The 21,125-nt window shown below is 43.6% G+C and overlaps 1 protein-coding gene across 6 annotated transcripts in view; it reads right to left on the reverse strand.

Annotated features, from left to right (window-relative positions):
- PLCD4 (phospholipase C delta 4) overlaps window positions 1–21,125 on the reverse strand; it is a 66,435-nt gene that overhangs the window by 9,096 nt on the left and 36,214 nt on the right. For 2 of the 6 annotated variants that reach the window (XM_040441266.1, XM_040441267.1), the window contains exons 8-13: window positions 18,981–19,182; window positions 18,734–18,878; window positions 15,607–15,759; window positions 10,451–10,685; window positions 10,166–10,282; window positions 2,271–2,449 (exon numbers count right to left, since the gene is read on the reverse strand). In XM_040441266.1, the coding sequence (XP_040297200.1) occupies window positions 2,271–2,449; window positions 10,166–10,282; window positions 10,451–10,685; window positions 15,607–15,759; window positions 18,734–18,878; window positions 18,981–19,182 (1,031 nt within the window). Of the gene's footprint in view, window positions 1–2,270; window positions 2,450–10,165; window positions 10,283–10,450; window positions 10,686–11,134; window positions 11,300–15,606; window positions 15,760–18,733; window positions 18,879–18,980; window positions 19,183–21,125 lie in introns of all 6 variants that reach the window. The other 4 variants (XM_040441271.1, XM_040441268.1, XM_040441269.1 and 1 more) reach the window with 4 other exon arrangements.

A 21,125-nucleotide genomic window follows, 5' to 3' on the forward strand; every position in this document is an offset into this window, starting at 1 on the left:
ATTAAATGAAACCATGTTTTTATTGAACACACCATGTAAACATTCACAGTGCAGGTGGAAAAAGTATGTGAACCCCTAGACTAATGACATCTCCAAGAGCTAATTGGAGTGAGGTGTCAGCCAACTGGAGTCCAATCAATGAGATGATATTGGAGGTGTTGGTTACAGCTGCCCTGCCCTATAAAAAACACACACCAGTTCTGGGTTTGCTTTTCACAAGAAGCATTGCCTGATGTGAATGATGCCTCGCACAAAAGAGCTCTCGGAAGACCTACGATTAAGAATTGTTGACTTGCATAAAGCTTGAAAGGGTTATAAAATGATCTCCAAAAGCCTTGCTGTTCATCATCAGTCCACGGTAAGACAAATTGTCTATAAATGGAGAAAGTTCAGCACTGCTGCTACTCTCCCTAGGAGTGGCCGTCCTGTAAAGATGACTGCAAGAGCACAGCGCAGACTGCTCAATGAGGTGAAGAAGAATCCTAGAGTGTCAGCTAAAGACTTACAAAAGTCTCTGGCATATGCTAACATCCCTGTCAGCGAATCTACGATACGTAAAACACTAAACAAGAATGGATTTCATGGGAGGATACCACAGAGGAAGCCACTGCTGTCCGAAAAAAACATTGCTGCACGCTTACAGTTTGCACAAGAGCACCTGGATGTTCCACAGCAGTACTGGCAAAATATTCTGTGGACAAATGAAACCAAAATTGAGTTGTTTGGAAGAAACACACAACACTATGTGTGGAGAAAAAGAGGCACAGCACACCAAGATCAAAACCTCATCCCAACTGTGAAGTATGGTGGTGGGGGCATCATGGTTTGGGGCTGCTTTGCTGCGTCAGGGCCTGGACGGATTGCTATCATCAAAGGAAAAATGAATTCACAAGTTTATCAAGACATTTTGCAGGAGAACTTAAGGCCATCTGTCCACCAGCTGAAGCTCAACAGAAGATGGGTGTTGCAACAGGACAACGACCCAAAGCATAGAAGTAAATTAACAAGAGAATGGCTTAAACAGAAGAAAATACGCCTTCTGGAGTGGCCCAGTCAGAGTCCTGACCTCAACCCGATTGAGATGCTGAGGCATGACCTCAAGAAAGCGATTCACACCAGACATCCCAAGAATATTGCTGAACTGAAACAGTTCTGTAAAGAGGAATGGTCAAGAATTACTCCTGACCGTTGTGCGCGTCTGATCTGCAACTACAGGAAACGTTTGGTGGAAGTTATTGCTGCCAAAGGAGGTTCAACCAGTTATTAAATCCAAGGGTTCACATACTTTTTCCACCTGCACTGTGAATGTTTACATGGTGTGTTCAATAAAAACATGGTAACATTTAATTCTTTGTGTGTTATTAGTTTAAGCAGACTGTGATTGTCTATTGTTGTGACTTAGATTAAGATCAGATCACATTTTATGACCAATTTGTGCAGAAATCCATATAATTCCTAAGGGTTCACATACTTTTTCTTGCAACTGTATGTACAGCTGGTATAAGTTATACATCTTCTTGTATATAGTGATATGGAGCATGCTGGTATAACCTGGGTATCTCCTGTATATAATTATATATGTACAGCTGGTATAAGTTATACATCTTCTTGTATATAGTGATATGGAGCATGCTGGTATAACCTGGGTATCTCCTGTATATAATTATATATGAACAGCTGGTATAAGTTATACATCTTCTTGTATATAGTGATATGGACCATGCTGGTATAACCTGGGCATCTCCTGTATATAATTATATATGAACAGCTGGTATAAGTTATACATCTTCTTGTATATAGTGATATGGACCATGCTGGTATAACCTGGGCATCTCCTGTATATAATTATATATGTACAGCTGGTATAAGTTATACATCTTCTTGTATATAGTGATATGGAGCACGCTGGTATAACCTGGGTATCTCCTGTATATAATTATATATGAACAGCTGGTATAAGTTATACATCTTCTTGTATATAGTGATATGGACCATGCTGGTATAACCTGGGTATCTCCTGTATATAATTATATATGTACAGCTGGTATAACCTGGGTATCTCCTGTATATAATTATATATGTACAGCTGGTATAAGTTATACATCTTCTTGTATATAGTGATATGGAGCATGCTGGTATAACCTGGGTATCTCCTATATATAATTATATATGTACAGCTGGTATAAGTTATACATATGTTATATAGTGTAATGAGCTATGCTGGTTCACTGGATTAATACACCCCCTGAATAATTTGGCCTTTATATTACCTGTATGGATAGGTTGACAGGAAAGTAGCCTGCAGTGTCTTGTGGCAGATCAGGGTTAAAATTGGTATCTACGTGTCTCATAAACAAAGGTTTCAGAACATAACCGCAACGTCCGTTTTGTTGGAAAAGTCCATCGTTAAGATCCATCTCTACTCCTGCTGTCTGGAAATTGAGGGCCACTGAGAAGTAAAAGCAGAGAACAGGAAGGGTTATTAGCGCTGGGAGTCTATTACTACCCTGCAATCAACATGACATTTCATAACTGCGCTGCAATGTCTCCTGTTCAGTTGAAGCTAATTTTATCTCCAATTTCCCATTTACACATAAAGCATCTTCGGTTTATAGACACATTCTGCTGAGAGTTCAAATATATTCTTATATATAGGAGCAGTATTATAGTAGTTATATTCTGGTACATAGGAGCAGTATTATAGTAGTTATATTCTTGTACATAGGAGCAGTATTCTAGTAGTTATATTCTTGTACATAGGAGCAGTATTATAGTAGTTATATTCTTGTACATAGGAGCAGTATTATAGTAGTTATATTGTACATAGGAGGCAGTATTATAGTAGTTATATTCTTGTACATAGGAGCAGTTTTATAGTAGTTATATTCTTGTACATAGGAGCAGTATTATAGTAGTTATATTCTTGTACATAGGAGCAGTTTTATAGTAGTTATATTCTTGTACATAGGAGCAGTATTATAGTAGTTATATTCTTGTACATAGGGGCAGTATTATAGTAGTTGTATTCTTGTACATAGGAAGCAGTATTATAGTAGTTATATTCTTGTACATAGGAGGCAGTATTATAGTAGTTATATTCTTATACATGGGAGCAGTATTATAGTAGTTATATTCTTGTACATAGGAGCAGTATTATAGTAGTTATATTCTTGTACATAGGAGCAGTATTATAGTAGTTATATTCTTGTACATAGGAGCAGTATTATAGTTATATTCTTGTACATATGAGAAGTATTATAGTAGTTATATTCTTGTACATAGGAGCAGTATTATAGTAGTTATATTCTTGTACATAGGAGCAGTATTATAGTAGTTATATTCTTGTACATAGGAGCAGTATTATAGTAGTTATATTCTTGTACATAGGGGCAGTATTATAGTAGTTATATTCTTGTACATAGGGGCAGTATTATAGTAGTTATACTCTTGTACATAGGAGCAGTATTATAGTAGTTATATTCTTGTACATATGAGAAGTATTATAGTAGTTATATTCTCGTACATAGGAGGCAGTATTATAGTAGTTATATTCTTGTACATAGGAGCAGTATTATAGTAGTTATATTCTTGTATATAGGAGCAGTATCATAGTAGTTATATTCTTGTACATAGGAGGTAGTATTATAGTAGTTATATTCTTGTACATAGGAGCAGTATTATAGTAGTTATATTCTTGTACATAGGAGGCAGTATTATAGTAGTTATATTCTTGTACATAGGAGCAGTATTATAGTAGTTATATTCTTGTACATAGGAGCAGTATTATAGTAGTTATATTCTTGTACATAGGGGCAGTATTATAGTAGTTATATTCTTGTACATAGGAGCAGTATTATAGTAGTTATATTGTACATAGGAGCAGTATTATAGTAGTTATATTCTTGTACATAGGAGGCAGTATTATAGTAGTTATATTCTTGTACATAGGAGGCAGTAGTATAGTAGTTATATTCTTGTACATAGGAGCAGTATTATAGTAGATATATTCTTGTACATAGGAGCAGTATTATAGTAGTTATATTGTACATAGGAGGCAGTATTATAGTAGTTATATTCTTGTACATAGGAGCAGTATTATAGTAGTTATATTCTTGTACATAGGAGGCAGTATTATAGTAGTTATATTCTTGTACATAGGAGCAGTATTATAGTAGTTATATTCTTGTACATAGGAGCAGTATTATAGTAGTTATATTCTTGTACATAGGAGCAGTTTTATAGTAGTTATATTCTTGTACATAGGAGCAGTATTATAGTAGTTATATTCTTGTACATAGGGGCAGTATTATAGTAGTTGTATTCTTGTACATAGGAAGCAGTATTATAGTAGTTATATTCTTGTACATAGGAGGCAGTATTATAGTAGTTATATTCTTATACATGGGAGCAGTATTATAGTAGTTATATTCTTGTACATAGGAGCAGTATTATAGTAGTTATATTCTTGTACATAGGAGCAGTATTATAGTAGTTATATTCTTGTACATAGGAGCAGTATTATAGTTATATTCTTGTACATAGGAGAAGTATTATAGTAGTTATATTCTTGTACATAGGAGCAGTATTATAGTAGTTATATTCTTGTACATAGGAGGCAGTATTATAGTAGTTATATTCTTGTACATAGGAGCAGTATTATAGTAGTTATATTCTTGTACATAGGGGCAGTATTATAGTAGTTATATTCTTGTACATAGGAGGCAGTATTATAGTAGTTATATTCTTGTACATAGGAGCAGTATTATAGTAGTTATATTTCTGTACATAGGAGGCAGTATTATAGTAGATATATTCTTGTACATAGGAGCAGTATTATAGTAGTTGTATTATTGTACACAGGAGGCAGTATTACACTGCGTGCAGAATTATTAGGCAAATGAGTATTTTGACCACATCATCCTCTTTATGCATGTTGTCTTACTCCAAGCTGTATAGGCTCGAAAGCCTACTACCAATTAAGCATATTAGGTGATGTGCATCTCTGTAATGAGAAGGGGTGTGGTCTAATGACATCAACACCCTATATTAGGTGTGCAGAATTATTAGGCAACTTCCTTTCCTTTGGCAAAATGGGTCAAAAGAAGGACTTGACAGGCTCAGAAAAGTCAAAAATAGTGAGATATCTTGCAGAGGGATGCAGCACTCTTAAAATTGCAAAGCTTCTGAAGCGTGATCATCGAACAATCAAGCGTTTCATTCAAAATAGTCAACAGGGTCGCAAGAAGCGTGTGGAAAAACCAAGGCGCAAAATAACTGCCCATGAACTGAGAAAAGTCAAGCGTGCAGCTGCCAAGATGCCACTTGCCACCAGTTTGGCCATATTTCAGAGCTGCAACATCACTGGAGTGCCCAAAAGCACAAGGTGTGCAATACTCAGAGACATGGCCAAGGTAAGAAAGGCTGAAAGACGACCACCACTGAACAAGACACACAAGCTGAAACGTCAAGACTGGGCCAAGAAATATCTCAAGACTGATTTTTCTAAGGTTTTATGGACTGATGAAATGAGAGTGAGTCTTGATGGGCCAGATGGATGGGCCCGTGGCTGGATTGGTAAAGGGCAGAGAGCTCCAGTCCGACTCAGACGCCAGCAAGGTGGAGGTGGAGTACGGGTTTGGGCTGGTATCATCAAAGATGAGCTTGTGGGGCCTTTTCGGGTTGAGGATGGAGTCAAGCTCAACTCCCAGTCCTACTGCCAGTTTCTGGAAGACACCTTCTTCAAGCAGTGGTACAGGAAGAAGTCTGCATCCTTCAAGAAAAACATGATTTTCATGCAGGACAATGCTCCATCACACGCGTCCAAGTACTCCACAGCGTGGCTGGCAAGAAAGGGTATAAAAGAAGAAAATCTAATGACATGGCCTCCTTGTTCACCTGATCTGACCCCATTGAGAACCTGTGGTCCATCATCAAATGTGAGATTTACAAGGAGGGAAAACAGTACACCTCTCTGAACAGTGTCTGGGAGGCTGTGGTTGCTGCTGCACGCAATGTTGATGGTGAACAGATCAAAACACTGACAGAATCCATGGATGGCAGGCTTTTGAGTGTCCTTGCAAGGAAAGGTGGCTATATTGGTCACTGATTTGTTTTTGTTTTGTTTTTGAATGTCAGAAATGTATATTTGTGAATGTTGAGATGTTATATTGGTTTCACTGGTAAAAATAAATAATTGAAATGGGTATATATTTGTTTTTTGTTAAGTTGCCTAACAATTATGCACAGTAATAGTCACCTGCACACACAGATATCCCCCTAAAATAGCTAAAACTAAAAACAAACTAAAAACTACTTCCAAAAATATTCAGCTTTGATATTAATGAGTTTTTTGGGTTCATTGAGAACATGGTTGTTGTTCAATAATAAAATTAATCCTCAAAAATACAACTTGCCTAATAATTCTGCACTCCCTGTATAGTAGTTATATTCTTGTACATAGGAGGCAGTATTATAGTAGTTATATTCTTGTACATAGGAGCAGTATTATAGTAGTTATATTCATGTATATGGGAGGCAGTATTATAGTAGTTTTTTTCTGTACATGGGGGGGGGGGGGGGGCAGTATCATATCAGTCATTTTCCTATACATAGCAGGGCTGTATTATAGTAACATAAGATTATAAGGCTGAAAAAATACATTTGTCCATCCAGCTCGGCCTGTTATCCTGCAAGTTGATCCAGAGGAAGGCAAAAAAAGAAACTGTAAAGTAGAAGCCTATTTTCCCTACTTAAGGGAAAAATAAATCCTTACCAACTCCAATCAGGTATCAGAATAACTCCCTGGATCAGCGACCCCTATCTAGTAGCTATAGCCTGTAATATTATTACACTCCAGAAATACATCCAGGCCACTCTTTTAGTGAACTCACCATCACCACCTCCTCAGGCAGAGAGCTCCATAGTCTTACTGTCACGTTGGGCAAAGAAGAGAGGAAGTGCACCCCCTGACTGCCATCCCCAACTCTGTCCCTGCCTACTTGCACTACCCGCCCTAGGCGACGGGGCGCAACTGGGCGGCGGTCCCTGACCTACGTAAGTGCAGAGCGGAGAGGACAGAGACAGAGAGGGAACGGACAGCTGAGGCAGAGAACGGCACACACATGCCGTATCCGGACGGTAGAACAGGAAAGTAAACAAAGGTGGAGGTGCCCCCTAATGGAGGAGACAATGGCGTGTCAACTAGCCGAGGTCAGTCCGTGAGGTCGCGTAAGTACAAAGGGGAAAGGCAGGAGATTGATCAGAGAACGATCCGAGGTCAAATTCGGGAGGTAGCGACAGTACCCAGGGAGCAGGCAGTAGGCGGGTCAGAAGACGAACAAAGGTCAAATCCGAGAGGTCAAACAGTGCAGTAGCGCGGTGGATATACACAGCCTAAGTGACAATCACTGGCAACCTGTGGCCAGCAGGTTGCCTGTTTATATAGTGGAGGAAAGGGATCATGTGACGTGGCCAGCGTCACATGACCCATCCTCCCTGCCTGTAGCCGAGCGCCCAGCTTGGCGCTCAGCCCCTCCTGGTTCCTATGGTGACGGGGAACGCCGACCGCTCCTGCAGGAGGAGTGCGGCCGGGCGTGCAGCGTCCCCCGTCACCATGACAACGGAGACGCCGGGAACCAAGAAGCGCAGCCGGATGCAGCGAGAGTCCGTGCTGCAGTGAGATCGGGGAACGCCGGCGGCGCAGGGGAACATTAGCCCGCCGCCTGCGTCCCATAACACTCACCGCTCTTACTGTAAAGAATCCTCTTCTATCTTTGTCTACAAACTTTCCTCCAGATGCAGAGGATGTCCCCTCGTCACAGTCACAATCCTGGGGATAAATAGATGATGGGAGTGATCTCTGTACTGACCCCTGATATATTTATACATAGTAATTAGATCTCCCCTCAGTCGTCTTTTTTCTAAAGTGAATAACCCTAATTTTGATCATCTTTCAGGGTACTGTAGTTGCCCCATTCCAGTTATTACTTTAGTTGCCCTCCTCTGAACCCTCTCCAGCTCTGCTATGTCTGCCTTGTTCACAGGAGCCCAGAACTGTACACAGTTTTTCATGTGTGGTCTGACTAATGATGTTTAAACTGGTAGGACTATTTTCTCATCACCCGCATCTATGCCCCCTTTGATGCAGTCCATTATCTTATTGGCCTTGGCAGCAGCTGCCTGACCTTAGTTTCTGCAGCTTAGTTTGCTGTTCACTAAAATTCCTAGGTCCTTTTCCATGTCAGTATTACCGAGTGTTTTACCAATTAGTATGTACGGGTGACTTGCATTATTCCTTCCCATGTGCATAACCTTACATTTGTCAGTGTTAAACCTCATCTGTAGCAGTATACTGTCCTCTGTAGTATATATACAGTATACTGTCCTCTGTAGTATATATACAGTATACTGTCCTCTGTAGTATATATATATACAGTATACTGTCCTCTGTGGTATATATACAGTATACTGTCCTCTGTAGTATATACACAGTATACTGCCCTCTGTAGTATATATACAGTATACTGTCCTCTGTAGTATATATACAGTATACTGTCCTCTGTAGTATATATACAGTATACTGTCCTCTGTAGTATATATACAGTATACTGTTCTCTGTAGTATATATGCAGTATACTGTCCTCTGTAGTATATATACAGTATACTGTCCTCTGTAGTATATACAGTATACTGTCCTCTTCCGTGTTAATTACTTTACACAGTTTAGTGTCATCTGCAAAAATTGATACTTTACTGTGCAAGCCTTCTACAAGATCATTAATACATATATTAAAGAGAATAGGGCCGAATAATGACCCCTGAGGTACTCCACTAGTGACAGTGACCCAATCTGAGTATGTACCGTTAATAACCACCCTCTGTTTTCTATCATTGAGCCAGTTACTTACCCACTTACAGACATTTTCTCCCAGTCCGAGCATTCTCATTTTATATACTAACCCTTTATGTGGTACAGTGTCAAATGCTTTGGAGAAGTCCTGATACACGACATCCATTGATTCGCCGCTGTCAAGTCTAGAACTTACCTCCTCATAGAAACTGATTCAATTAGTCTGACATGACCGATCCCTCACGAAGCCATGCTGATATGGCGTTATTTGCTTATTTCCATTGAGATGCTCTAACATAGCATCTCTCAGAAAACCTTCAAACAGGTTACCCACGACAGATGTTATACTTACCGGCCAATAGTTTCCGGGTTCTGTTTTTGGACGCTTTTTGAATATTGGCACCACATTTGCCATGCGCCAATCCTGTGGAACACTCCCTGTCAGTATAGAGTCCTTAAATATCAGAAATAAGGGTCTGGCTATGACATTACTTAATTCCCTTAGGATACAGGGGTGTATGCCATCCGATCCTGGCGATTTGTCTATTTTAATCTTTTTAAGTCGCTGCTGTACTTCTTCCTGGGTCAGACAGGACACTTTTAATGGGGAATTTACTTTTAAATTCTGCATTTCATCTGACAGTTTATTTTCTTCAGTGAATACAGTGGAGAAAAAAATATTTAACAGCTTTGCTTTCTCCTCATCGCTCTCTGCGACTCCCCCCTCATTACTCTGTAGAGGGCCGACACCTTCAGATTTATACTTTTTACCATTTATATAATTGAAGAACATTTTAGGGTTAGTTTTGCTCTCTTTGGCAATTAATCTCTCGATCTCTAGTTTTGCTGCTTTTATTTGTTTTTTACATATTCTATTTCTTTCCTTATAGTTTTTCAGTGCTTCCGTGCTGCCCTCCTGTTTCAGGGATTTAAATGCTTTCTTTTTGTCATTTATTGCTTTCTTTACATTTCTATTTATCCACATTGGTTTCTTCTTGTTCCTTAACCTTTTATTCCCATAAGGTATGTACCTCTCACAATTAGATTTTAGGATGCTTTTAAAAAATATCCCATTTTGTGGCTGTATTTTTTATTTTTGAGGACTTTGTCCCAGTTAGTTAGGCCGATGGCCTCTCTTAGTTGGCTAAATTTAGCTTTTTTGAAGTTTGGTATTTTTGTTCCTCCCTGTAGAAATGCTATTTTGAATGACAATTGGAAGGTTATTACTTTATGGTCACTATTTCCCAGTATTGCATTTGGGGTAAATTTGCATACACAATCTGAGTAGACTCAGTAAATCCTTGAATAAAACTTTACCCATTTGACATCCCACATTCCACATGTCTTGGGGGTTATAATTTGAGGAGTCTGTCCGAAGACCTGTGGGGTAAACTCGCGTCAGTTGCCAGGCGTTGTGTCGGACAAATTCATTCCCTAAAAGAAAACAAGAGTCCCAAAATACAAAGGCTGAGACTTCTACAAATTCACAGATAGATGCCAAAAGATAACATATTGCGGTTTTGCCACAGTGTGGCAGCACCATGTGAATCCAGGCTAAGTCATAAGCCGGGAGTATTCTCCTCAGGGTGGCACTAGCAATACCTTCAGCTGATACAACTATCCAATGCAAGTTCTTAGGAGCCTTTGGATTATAAATCCTATCATCCATTGAAAGGTCACCTGGTTCTTTCACAAGTTTCCGGGCTTTATACTCTGTGAAGGAAGACATTTCATATAGCTTGTACTGGATCCTAGAATGCTTGAAGCTCTCGAAGGGGACGCTTTTACAGTAGATAATGCAGTCGGATAATTCCTGAGAGAGGCGATCCTTGGACTTCTGACAAAAAATTATAAAATTTTAATTGGCAGTTGTCAGCCACTTGTACGTTATATGGAATAGCTGAAAATGCACTTAAATCTAAATGAAGTTCTTAAAGGGGTCGTTCTGTTTATAAAACCCATTTTCATAAAGTCTAATAGGGAATTTTGAGTTAGTTGAAGGGTCCGCTGTTCACCTCTTGGGAAGAGTGAAGAGCGGTTACAAAGGGCGTCTCTCCCTGGAGAACCCACTGAAATGAATAGACACAGTGTAGAGCTCCATGTCTCCTGTGGTGGCCCTACAGGAAAAATATTGACCGTTTCCCCCACAGATTACAGCTGGGAACAACCTCTTGTCAAGGGACCCTTCTAACAAGAGGGCTTTGTCTGAAGCGGAGAACCCCTTTAAGATGTTTATTGAAAGACCTTGTTAAACACCTCTCAAAAGATCAAGAACATAGAACCTGCCTTGGATCTCTTTTTATCTTCACCGCGGATGTTCTCCTCATCCACATCACCACCATCTTCTTCCTCTGAGATTTCTCCCATGTAAGATTCTTCAGAGGGCTCACCTAAACTGTCCTCCAACCTCCCAATCTTCTTGCCTTTTATGATGATTTTTCCTCGTAATTCCTGAGTATGGGGAGGGGGGGGGGGAGTATAGAGTACAGTGAGAGTATGAAGAGTAGGGGAGAGTATGGGGAAAGTATTAGGGTATGACCAGAATATAGGAGGAATATTGTGAGGGTTTTCGTGGGGAGCGTTAGGAGAATTTAGAGAGCGTAGGGGAATTGTATGAGGATAGTATAGAGCAGGGGTCTCCAAACTTTTCAACAGGAGGGCCACATTGAAGATTTTACAAGTATTCGGGGGCCGGAAAAAAAAATCAGTTATGTATTAAATTAAATGTATATATATTAACAACGCAAAGACACCCGTGTCCCTATCAGCGGTGTCCCCATCAGCACAAAAATGTCCCCATCAGCACAGCAATGTCCCCATCAGCACAGCAATGTCCCCATCAGCACAGCAATGTCCCCATCAGCACAGCAATGTCCCCATCAGCACAGCAATGTCCCCATCAGCACAGCAATGTCAGCATCAGCACAACAATGTCCCCATCAGCACAGCAATGTCCCCATCAGCACAGCAATGTCCCCATCAGCACAGCAATGTCAGCATCAGCACAGCAATGTCAGCATCAGCACAACAATGTCCCCATCAGCACAGCAATGTCCCCATCAGCACAGCAATGTCCCCATCAGCACAGCAATGTCCCCATCAGCACAGCAATGTCCCCATCAGCACAGCAATGTCAGCATCAGCACAACAATGTCCCCATCAGCACAGCAATGTCAGCATCAGCACAGCAATGTCCCCATCAGCACAGCAATGTCCCCATCAGCACAGCAATGTCAGCATCAGCACAGCAATGTCAGCATCAGCACAGCAATGTCCCCATCAGCACAGCAATGTCCCCATCAGCACAGCAATGTCCCCATCAGCACAGCAATGTCAGCATCAGCACAGCAATGTCAGCATCAGCACAGCAATGTCAGCATCAGCACAGCAATGTCCCCATCAGCCGTGTCACCCTTAAGCACAGCAATGTCCCCATCAACGATGTCCCCATCAGAACAGCAATGTCCCCATCAGCGGAGTCCCCATTAGCAGCTGATAGGGGCCACCACTGATGGGGACACTGCTGTTGGGGACGCGGCTGATGGGGACACCATTGATGGGGACACCCGTGTCCCTATCAGCGGTGTCCCCATCAGAACAGCAATGGCCAAATCAGAACAGCAATGTCCCCATCAGAAAAGCAATATTCCCATAAAAAAAAAAATATTCCCATCAAAAAAACAATATTCCCATCAGAAAAACAATATTCCCATCATGGGGACACCCACTGATGGGGACGCTGCTGTTGGGGACATTGCTGTGCTGATGGGGACACCACTGATGGGGACGCTGCTGTTGGGGACATTGCTGTGCTGATGGGGACACCACTGATGGGGACACCATTGATGGGGACACCCGTGTCCCTATCAGCGTTGTCCCCATCAGCACAGCAATGTCCCCATCAGCGGTGTCCCCATCAGCACAGCAATGTCCCCATCAGCGGTGTCCCCATCAGCACAGCAATGTCCCCATCAGAACAGCAATGTCAGCATCAGCACAGCAATGTCCCCATTAATGATGTCCCCATCAGAACAGCAATGTCCCCATCAGCGGAGTCCCCATTAGCAGCTGATGGGGACACCACTGATGGGGACACTGCCTTTGGGGACGCGGTTGATGGGGACACCCGTGTCCCTATCAGTGGTGTCCCCATCAGAACAGCAATGTCCCCATCAGAATGGGGACGCTGATGGGGACATTGCTGTACTGATGGGGACACCATTGATGGGGACACCTTTGTCCCCATCAGCAGTGTGCCAATCAGCGGTGTCCTCAGCAATGTCCCCATCAGCACAGCAATGTTCACATCAGCAGTTTCCACATTAGCAGCGTCCCCATCATTGCTGATGGGGACGCCGCTGTGCTGATGTGGAAACCGATGATGGGTCACCGCTGATGGGGATACCCATGTCCCCATCAGCGGTGTCCCCAGCAATGTTCCATCAGAACAGCAATGTCCCCATCAGCAGTGTCCACCGCAACATCCCCATCAGCACAGCAATGTCCCTGTCAGCGGTGTCCCCAGCAGCATGTGTCCCCATCACCGCTGATGGGGACACCTCTGATGGGGACATTGCTGTGCTGATGGGGACATCGATTATGGGGTTACCGCTGATGGGGACATTGCTATCCTGATGGGGACACCATTGATGTGGACACCCATGTCCCCATCAGCAGTGTGCCAAACAGCGGTGTCCCCAGCAATGTCCCCATCAGAACAGAATTGTCCCCATCAGCAGTGTGCCCATCATCGCTGATGGGGACACCTCTGATGGGGACATTGCTGTGCTGATGGGGACACCATTGATGGGGACACCCGTGTCCTCATCAACGGTGTCCCCATCAGAACAGCAATGTCCCCATCAGCACAGCAAAGTCCCCATCAGCAGTGTCCCCAGCAGCACAGCAATATCCCCATCAGTATGTGTCCTCAGCAGCTTGTGTCCCCATCAGCGCAGCACAGCAATGTCAGCGTTCCCCATTGTGTCCCCATCAGCGTTGTGCAACACTTGCCTCCGCTGTAGCCGGCTTCTGCTCCTCTTCTTTTTTTTTTCTTCTTGGACTCCTGAGTCCCGACTCCCGCCCGCTGCTACACACGTGGATTTGTTATTTCAAACAGCGGGCGGGAAGAGGGGAGGTGCCGCACCTGTGACGTCACTGGTTGCCGGGACATCGGCGGTCCCAGCAGCCAATCAAAAAGCACAGCGTGACAGCATGGGCGGTTGTGCGGCTTTCGTTCCTGCAACCTGTCAGCTGCGGGCGGGCGCGGAATCGAACACACAACACAAGCGTGACAGCATGGGCGGTTGTGCGGATTTGGTTCCTGCAACCTGCCAGCTGCGGGCGGGCCGGATCGAACGCACAAGCGGGCCGGTTGTGGCCCGCGGGCCGGGGTTTGGAGACCCCTGGTATAGAGAGTTGAAGGGAGCGCTTACAGGGAGAGTATGACGAGTAGGGAAGATTATGGGGGAAGTATTAGAGTAGGTGTGAAAGTATGGAGAAAGTTGGGGGAGAAGAGTGTGTTAGTACAGTACATCCTTGTTTGTAGAGGTGAAGCTTCTGGAACTCCGTGCATAATCTGTATAAAGGACCCCAACCATGCATCATGGGTCAGTTGGGCTCTCTCGGGTGAGCATTATATATCACCAAGACATCTTTCCATTCTCTGGAAATAAGCAATAAAGCTTCCCAGTCAATGACTGCAAGCTAAGATCTTTAGTATCATGAGTAAATGATGCACAAATAATATTAGAAGGTTGCGTATGTTTTTGGCTTCATTTGTTGAACATCCCTTTAATTATCTCATAAAACCTTTGAAAGGTAATGTAGACTTTTGCAAACATGTTGCATATTAGTCCAGTCCGTCTAAAATAAAACATGTAGCTTTATAAATAAATAAACATCATTCCCATTGTGTGTTTTCCTTGGTGCATGTATGCAGACCAACACGTTTCCATGGTTACAGACTACAAACAACCCCTGTGTAGTCAGACCCTGCATCCTTATATCACTGCAATCCTTCTGCTTCCTCTTGTTAAGGCCTCATGCACACGACCGCTTTTTTTTGCGGTCCGCAAAACAGATTTCCGTTGTTCCGTGATCCGTGACCGTTTTTTCTTCCGTGGGTCTTCCTTGATTTTTAGAGGATCCACGGACATGAAAAGTGAAAAAAAAAACTAAGTCAAGTTTCCATTGAAAATGATAGGAAAAACGGACACGGATCACGGACACGGATCACGGACGCGGATGACTATCTTGTGTGCATCCGTGATTTTTCACGGACCCATTGACTTGAATGGGTCCGTGAACCGTTGTCCGTGAAAAAAATAGGACAGGTCATATTTTTTTCACGGACTGGAAAAACGGATCACGGACGCGGAAGCCAAACGGTGCATTTTCCGATTTTTCCACGGACCCATTGAAAGTCAATGGGTCCGCGAAAAAAAAAAACGGAAAACGGAACAACGGCCGCGGATGCACACAACGGTCGTGTGCATGAGGCCTTACCTACATACCGTCAAAGACTAACACACCACTGCTGGATCAGACTACAATGGGTTACTTTGAGGTCAGTAACCACGGAGACACATAGAGCTGTATACACAAAACGGTAGGGTATTTTTTATGAAGCCTATTTACAGAATTCCTTAATTTTTGCCTCTAGAAGCGTTAAAGCAATAAAAAAAAAAGACTCCAAAAGCCTACATCCCGTCTCCATGGGGCAGCTGACCTCTACAAGGATTGTCTCGCCCTCTTACCTCAGGAGAGGGTAATTGCACTGGAATCCGTCCATCCAGAGTGCTGACCACCAGCTTTTCTCCCAGAATGCTTTTCAGGTGTTGCGCCATAGCGTCTTGCTGCTCCACGCTGCAGTGGTTTTCCAAAGACAGAATGACCGGGTAGTCGGATACCTGTGGACAGCGCCAAAAATCCAGAGTCACGTGCCCGCCGTCTTCTTGCAGCGGTGTGCCCGCTGCAGATTGTTTTTCACCACCTGCTCATTTACTGTATCTCACTTTTAAGGAAGCGATGCAATATTTATAAGATGACATATTAGCTTTCTTTCTTCAGAGCGGCAGCGTAGCAGATAAGCGGTAATGACACTGGCGGAGGACGCCCTGTGTCTGGGGCAGGGACGCCTGGCACCTGTCCCGGGATATCACCGATAAAGTAGCGGTCACCCAACGGACACGTCTGACTGGACTCCTGCATCATCTACCTAAGGCCCCAGCAAAATCGGACCTGAAAGAATTACGCTTTTCCCCACTTATATCTGTTTCTGGGAAAGCTGAGTGCCAGTCAGTATGGCTGTCATTGTCATCACTGTAACTGGGCGTTCAGGGGTCTGGGCGGGCTCGGTGACACCCCTGGGCATTGTTTGCCAATGGTCTCAAACTTAGGGCTCGTTCACACGACCGTATGGCGTTTTCAGTGTTTTGCGGGCCATTTTTAACGAATTAGTTTTTCCATTTTTTGTTTCAGTAGTGTTTCTGTTTCTGTTCCGTTTTTCCATTTCGTTTTTCCGTATGGCATATGCAGTATACAGTAATTACATTGAAAAAAATGGGCTGGGCATAACATTTTAATAGAATGTTCCGCAAAAACATTGTACATTCCGTATGTGTTCCGTTTTTTTTTTGCGGACCCATTGACTTGAATGGAGACACGGAACGTGATTTGCGGGCAATAATAGGACATGTTCTATCTTTGAACGGAAAAACAGAAATACGGAAACGGAATGCATACGGAGTACATTCCATTTTTTTTTTTGCGGAACCGTTGAAATGAATGGTTCAGTATATAGCCCGTATACGGAACGCAAAAAACATACATTTGAACGAGCCCTTAGGGCTCATGCACACAAACGTATTTTCTTTCCGTGTCCGTTCCGTTTTTTTGCGGACCGTATACGGAACCATTAATTTCTATGGGTCCACAAAAAAAAAAAAGGAAGGTACTCCATGTGCATTCCGTTTCCGTATGTCCATGTTTCCGTTCCGCAAAAATATAGAACATGTCCTATTATTGTCCGCATTACGGACAAGGATAGGACTGTTCTATTAGGGCCCAGCTGTTCCGTTCCGCAAAACACGGAATGCACACGGACGTCATCCATATTTTTTGTGCATCTGTTTTTTGCGGACCGCAAAATACATACGGTTGTGTGCATGAGGCCTTAGGCCTCTTTCACACGACCGTTTTTTGCGTTCCGTATACGGAACCATTCATTTCAATGGTTCCGCAAAAAAACTGAATGTACTCCGTATGCATTCCGTATTTCCGTTTTTCCGTTCCGTTGAAAGATAGAACGTCCTATTATTGCCCGCAAATCACATTCCGTGGCTCCATTCAAGTCAATGGGTCCGCATATCTTCTGTATCCGTTTTTGCGAACCTTCTATTGAAAATGTTATGCCCGGCCCCATTTTTTCTATGTAATTATTGTATACTGTATTTGCCATACGGAAAAACAGAACGGAAACAAAAAACGGAACAACGGATCTGTTAAAAAACGGACCGCGAAACACTAAAAAAAAGCCAAACGGTCGTGTGAAAAGGCCTTAGAGAGACAGTCCTGGAAAATTCTGACTGCAAATGGGTGGGGCTTATGTAATGCCCACCCATAAGCGGGTATTCCTGACATAGTTTCAGCATGTCGGTGGTGTTTGCGTCACCAAGCTTATTAGAAGCAGATATAATCATAAGGGGCGGCTACATTTTACAAAGAGAATCTCTGGGCCACGTGACCTGTATGAATTACTTATGGATTTCAATATCTCTGTTTGCTGTCATTCCCAGTCCAGGTCACGTGATGGATGCACAGGTGCCAGGCTCGTTACAAGACAGAACTCTGATGACGGTAACGAGCGGTGCACCTGTGTGATCAATCGCATGACCAGGAGAGGAGGTAGCAAGCAGAGATCTTGAAAAAACACAAAAACTGCAGACTTTACTGTGTACACTATCACCAAGCAAAGAAAAGTGCACGCTGCCGTTGCCTGAAGCACAAAATGAATACTCCTCACAGCTGAGGGTTTGTTACAATGGTATCTAACATAGACAATAATCTAAATACAACCAGAACACAAATCTCTCATCTCGGTCCTGGACACATTACCTGCCTCCTCAGCCATGGAAACAGAATGAAGGGGCCGCAGAGCTCATTTAGGGCAGAGTCCCCTCTCTTTCTGCAGCATGGTCTTCCTTAAAGGGGTTGGCCAAGATATGCCCCCAATGTCAGATAGCTGTGGGTACTATCTGTAGAATGGGGATCCCAAAGTGAAGGAGAGCACCCCACCATGCACGGCCACCTCTCGCTTGGAAGTAATATAGAAGTAAATAGCAAGCCCGCTATGCACAGTGATGCGCTCCCCTTCCCTGTAAGGTCCCGCTTCTAGAGATAGCGGGGTGTCCCACAGGTGGTCCCTGTACCTAGCCGACATTGGAGGCACATCCTAGCGATTTGGGCCTGTGGGATTGCCTCTGTGCCGGGAAAACCTAGAAGGGGAATCCGGACTAAATAAACCCTTTAAGGGTCCATTCACACGTCCATGGAATGGGTCCTCATCCGTTCCGCAATATCCGGACCCATTCATTCTCTATGGGGCAGGAAAGGATGCGGAGAGCCCACTATGTGCTCTTCGCATCCGCATTTCTGGAGCGCGGCCCCGTTTTTCTGGCCCGGAAAAAAATAGAACATGTCCTATTCTTGTCCACAATTGCTGACAAGAATAGGCAGTTGTATGGGGGGTGCCGGCCGGGTGTATTGCGGATCCGAAATACACTACGGACGTGTGAATGGACCCTTACAGAGGTTCAGTAAGTTATTGGCAGAATTTACAGAAACATTTAGATAATGACATTTCTCGTCTTCTGAGCTACACACCGTGAATGCATACTTGTTGATGGCTGATATAACATCTCTGAAGAAGATTTTGGAGGTAAAGGTGTGCCCGTGATATACAATGGGTTCTCCATTGGGGCCATCCCAGGTGTCCACCTCGACGCACCGACAGCCCCTTTTTAATGCCCTGCATTGGATGAAACGAGTCTAGAATTAGTCCAGAGAAGGTCTCGCCCCACCGGCTTGTTCACGGATGATGGAGGTGCCAGCCCTTGCCGCCCCATCTCACCTGATATAACCTTCCACGCTGCTCTGCCCCAGTAGCTGGTCCTCTATCAGGTAGGTGTTGTGGGAGGACGAGATGAAATAACGGCACAGCGGCTGCGTCATGTCCTGGTACGGAGGTTGATGGCTCACGTTGAAGATGGATCCCGCCGCAGAGCACAAGTAGATCAGGAAGCCGTCAATGCTCAGAGCGTGAAGCTTTTTTGCTACAAGGCAGAGAAATAAATGAATTATAAGGATTGACCTGCCCTGTCCTGCATTACACAGATAATCTACAGGTGCGAATAGACACTGTGCAATGCTTCATTTGTCCTGTGGTGGCGCTGCTGGAAGACTGAACATTTAAGGCTGTATTGGCCCCTGTGTGCAGCCAAGGCGGTATTGCATTGAATGGGTCCGCAAACCGCGAGATACGGAGCGCTTCTGTGGGATTGCGGTCTGTGTCTCTGCACCGCAAAGAAATAGAACATGTTCTATTTTGTTGAATCTTGCAAATCTCGAAACCATTCACGTAAATAGGTCCGCAAACGGCGACCACGCGGCCGGTTTCCATGTATTGCAGACCGCTATTTGCATTCCACAGCACAGGGCACACACATTTGTGTGTATGAGCCCTTAGCCAGCCCGCTTCTGTAGGTGATTTTGGGAAGGAAACGTTCCTTCCCGGCAATCGCCTGCTCACTAGCGGAGGTGACCTCTGCTATTACATGCAGCGATCTCCTCCACAGTATAGGGAGGAGAGAGCGTTATACCATCGCTCTTCCCCATACTCAATCATTGAGTGCCGGCAGCAGATCGTGATTAGACAGCAGGATCCGCCGCCTGCAAACGATTATTTTTAAACCAGTCAAAATATTTGTATTGCCTAATGAACGAGCAAACGTAATTGGCGGCAGTATTACACTGCCAGATGATACGACAAATACTCATTAGCAATCATCTGGCAGAAAATCCGCCCAATAATACAGGCTTTACGGACAGATTTCTGGCGAGCCCAACAGGGGGGGAGTATTGTGATTTGCTTATCGTCAAGGGACCCTTCTCCTATTAGGGATTGTCCAAATTGGAGAACCCCCTTTAAGACGAGAGCAAAGACCAGTAGTCTGAAACAAGCCAAGAAGAAGAACCTTCCATAATCTTAAGAGATAAAAGTCTCAAAGGGGAAGCAGTTGCTCTGGAAGAGGGCAGTAGATCATACAGCTCCTTGGTTGAAACTTCCACTCTCCTATCATTTTAACCCCCCCACCCCATTTATCTAAAGAAGTGGTCTCCACTTGTAGCTTTCCAACCGTTGCAAAACTAGACCTCCCGAGTCCCAGGGCATAATGAGTATTGTAGTTTTGCAACAGTTGCAACGTCACAGGTTGGAGACCACAGATCTATAGGAAGGTTACAAAAACACCTTCATAGCGCGTAAAAAGTCTATCGTAGACGCGTAAAAAGTCTATCGTAGAGTTCTCAGACCACAGTCTTGTTGATATCCTGTAGATTGGAGAAGAGTAAAGCTTAATTATCTTTTGTGAGATCCATTGCCAACCAGAATTACACCTGGGAAGAAGGAACCAAGGCGTCTAAAAAGTTTATTTTTGAAGATGTAAGTCTCTGATCCAGTTCCCAATGATGGTAAGCATAGAAAATTGTTGGCCAGCTAGTCTACCAAGACTATGAATATGGCCTTCAAAGACTAAGATTTGATTCAGACACAACCCCACTTCTGTGGTCATCAAGGAGGATCAAGTATTGAAAGAGGAGGGAGAACTGATCCACCATGTTTAGAGAGAAGGAAGCCCTCCCCCGAAAAAAACGGAATCCTGGACCAGTATGTTAAATTGGGAATACATGTGGACGATAGCAGGACAGAAGATGGTTCTTCTAGTCATTTACTCTTCCAATTAAAGAGCGTTTCTGGTTTCAGATAAAGTCCATAAATGAAAAGTTCTACGACTTCATGTTTTAGTTCCTCACCATTTACATGATGTATATGTTTGCTGCCAGTGAATGAGTTCATGCTTCCAGTATTTACATTCAGTGACAGAAATCCGTGTACATACCAGATCCTGCACAGGAAGCACATACAATTGTATCCAGTCTAGTCAATGCCAGAAACAGCAGCAGCTTGTAGTGGAGCCCCCACAGGTCGTGGGCGATA

The sequence above is a fragment of the Bufo bufo genome, chromosome 7 (assembly GCF_905171765.1).
Source record: "Bufo bufo chromosome 7, aBufBuf1.1, whole genome shotgun sequence".
NCBI lineage: Eukaryota > Metazoa > Chordata > Amphibia > Anura > Bufonidae > Bufo > Bufo bufo.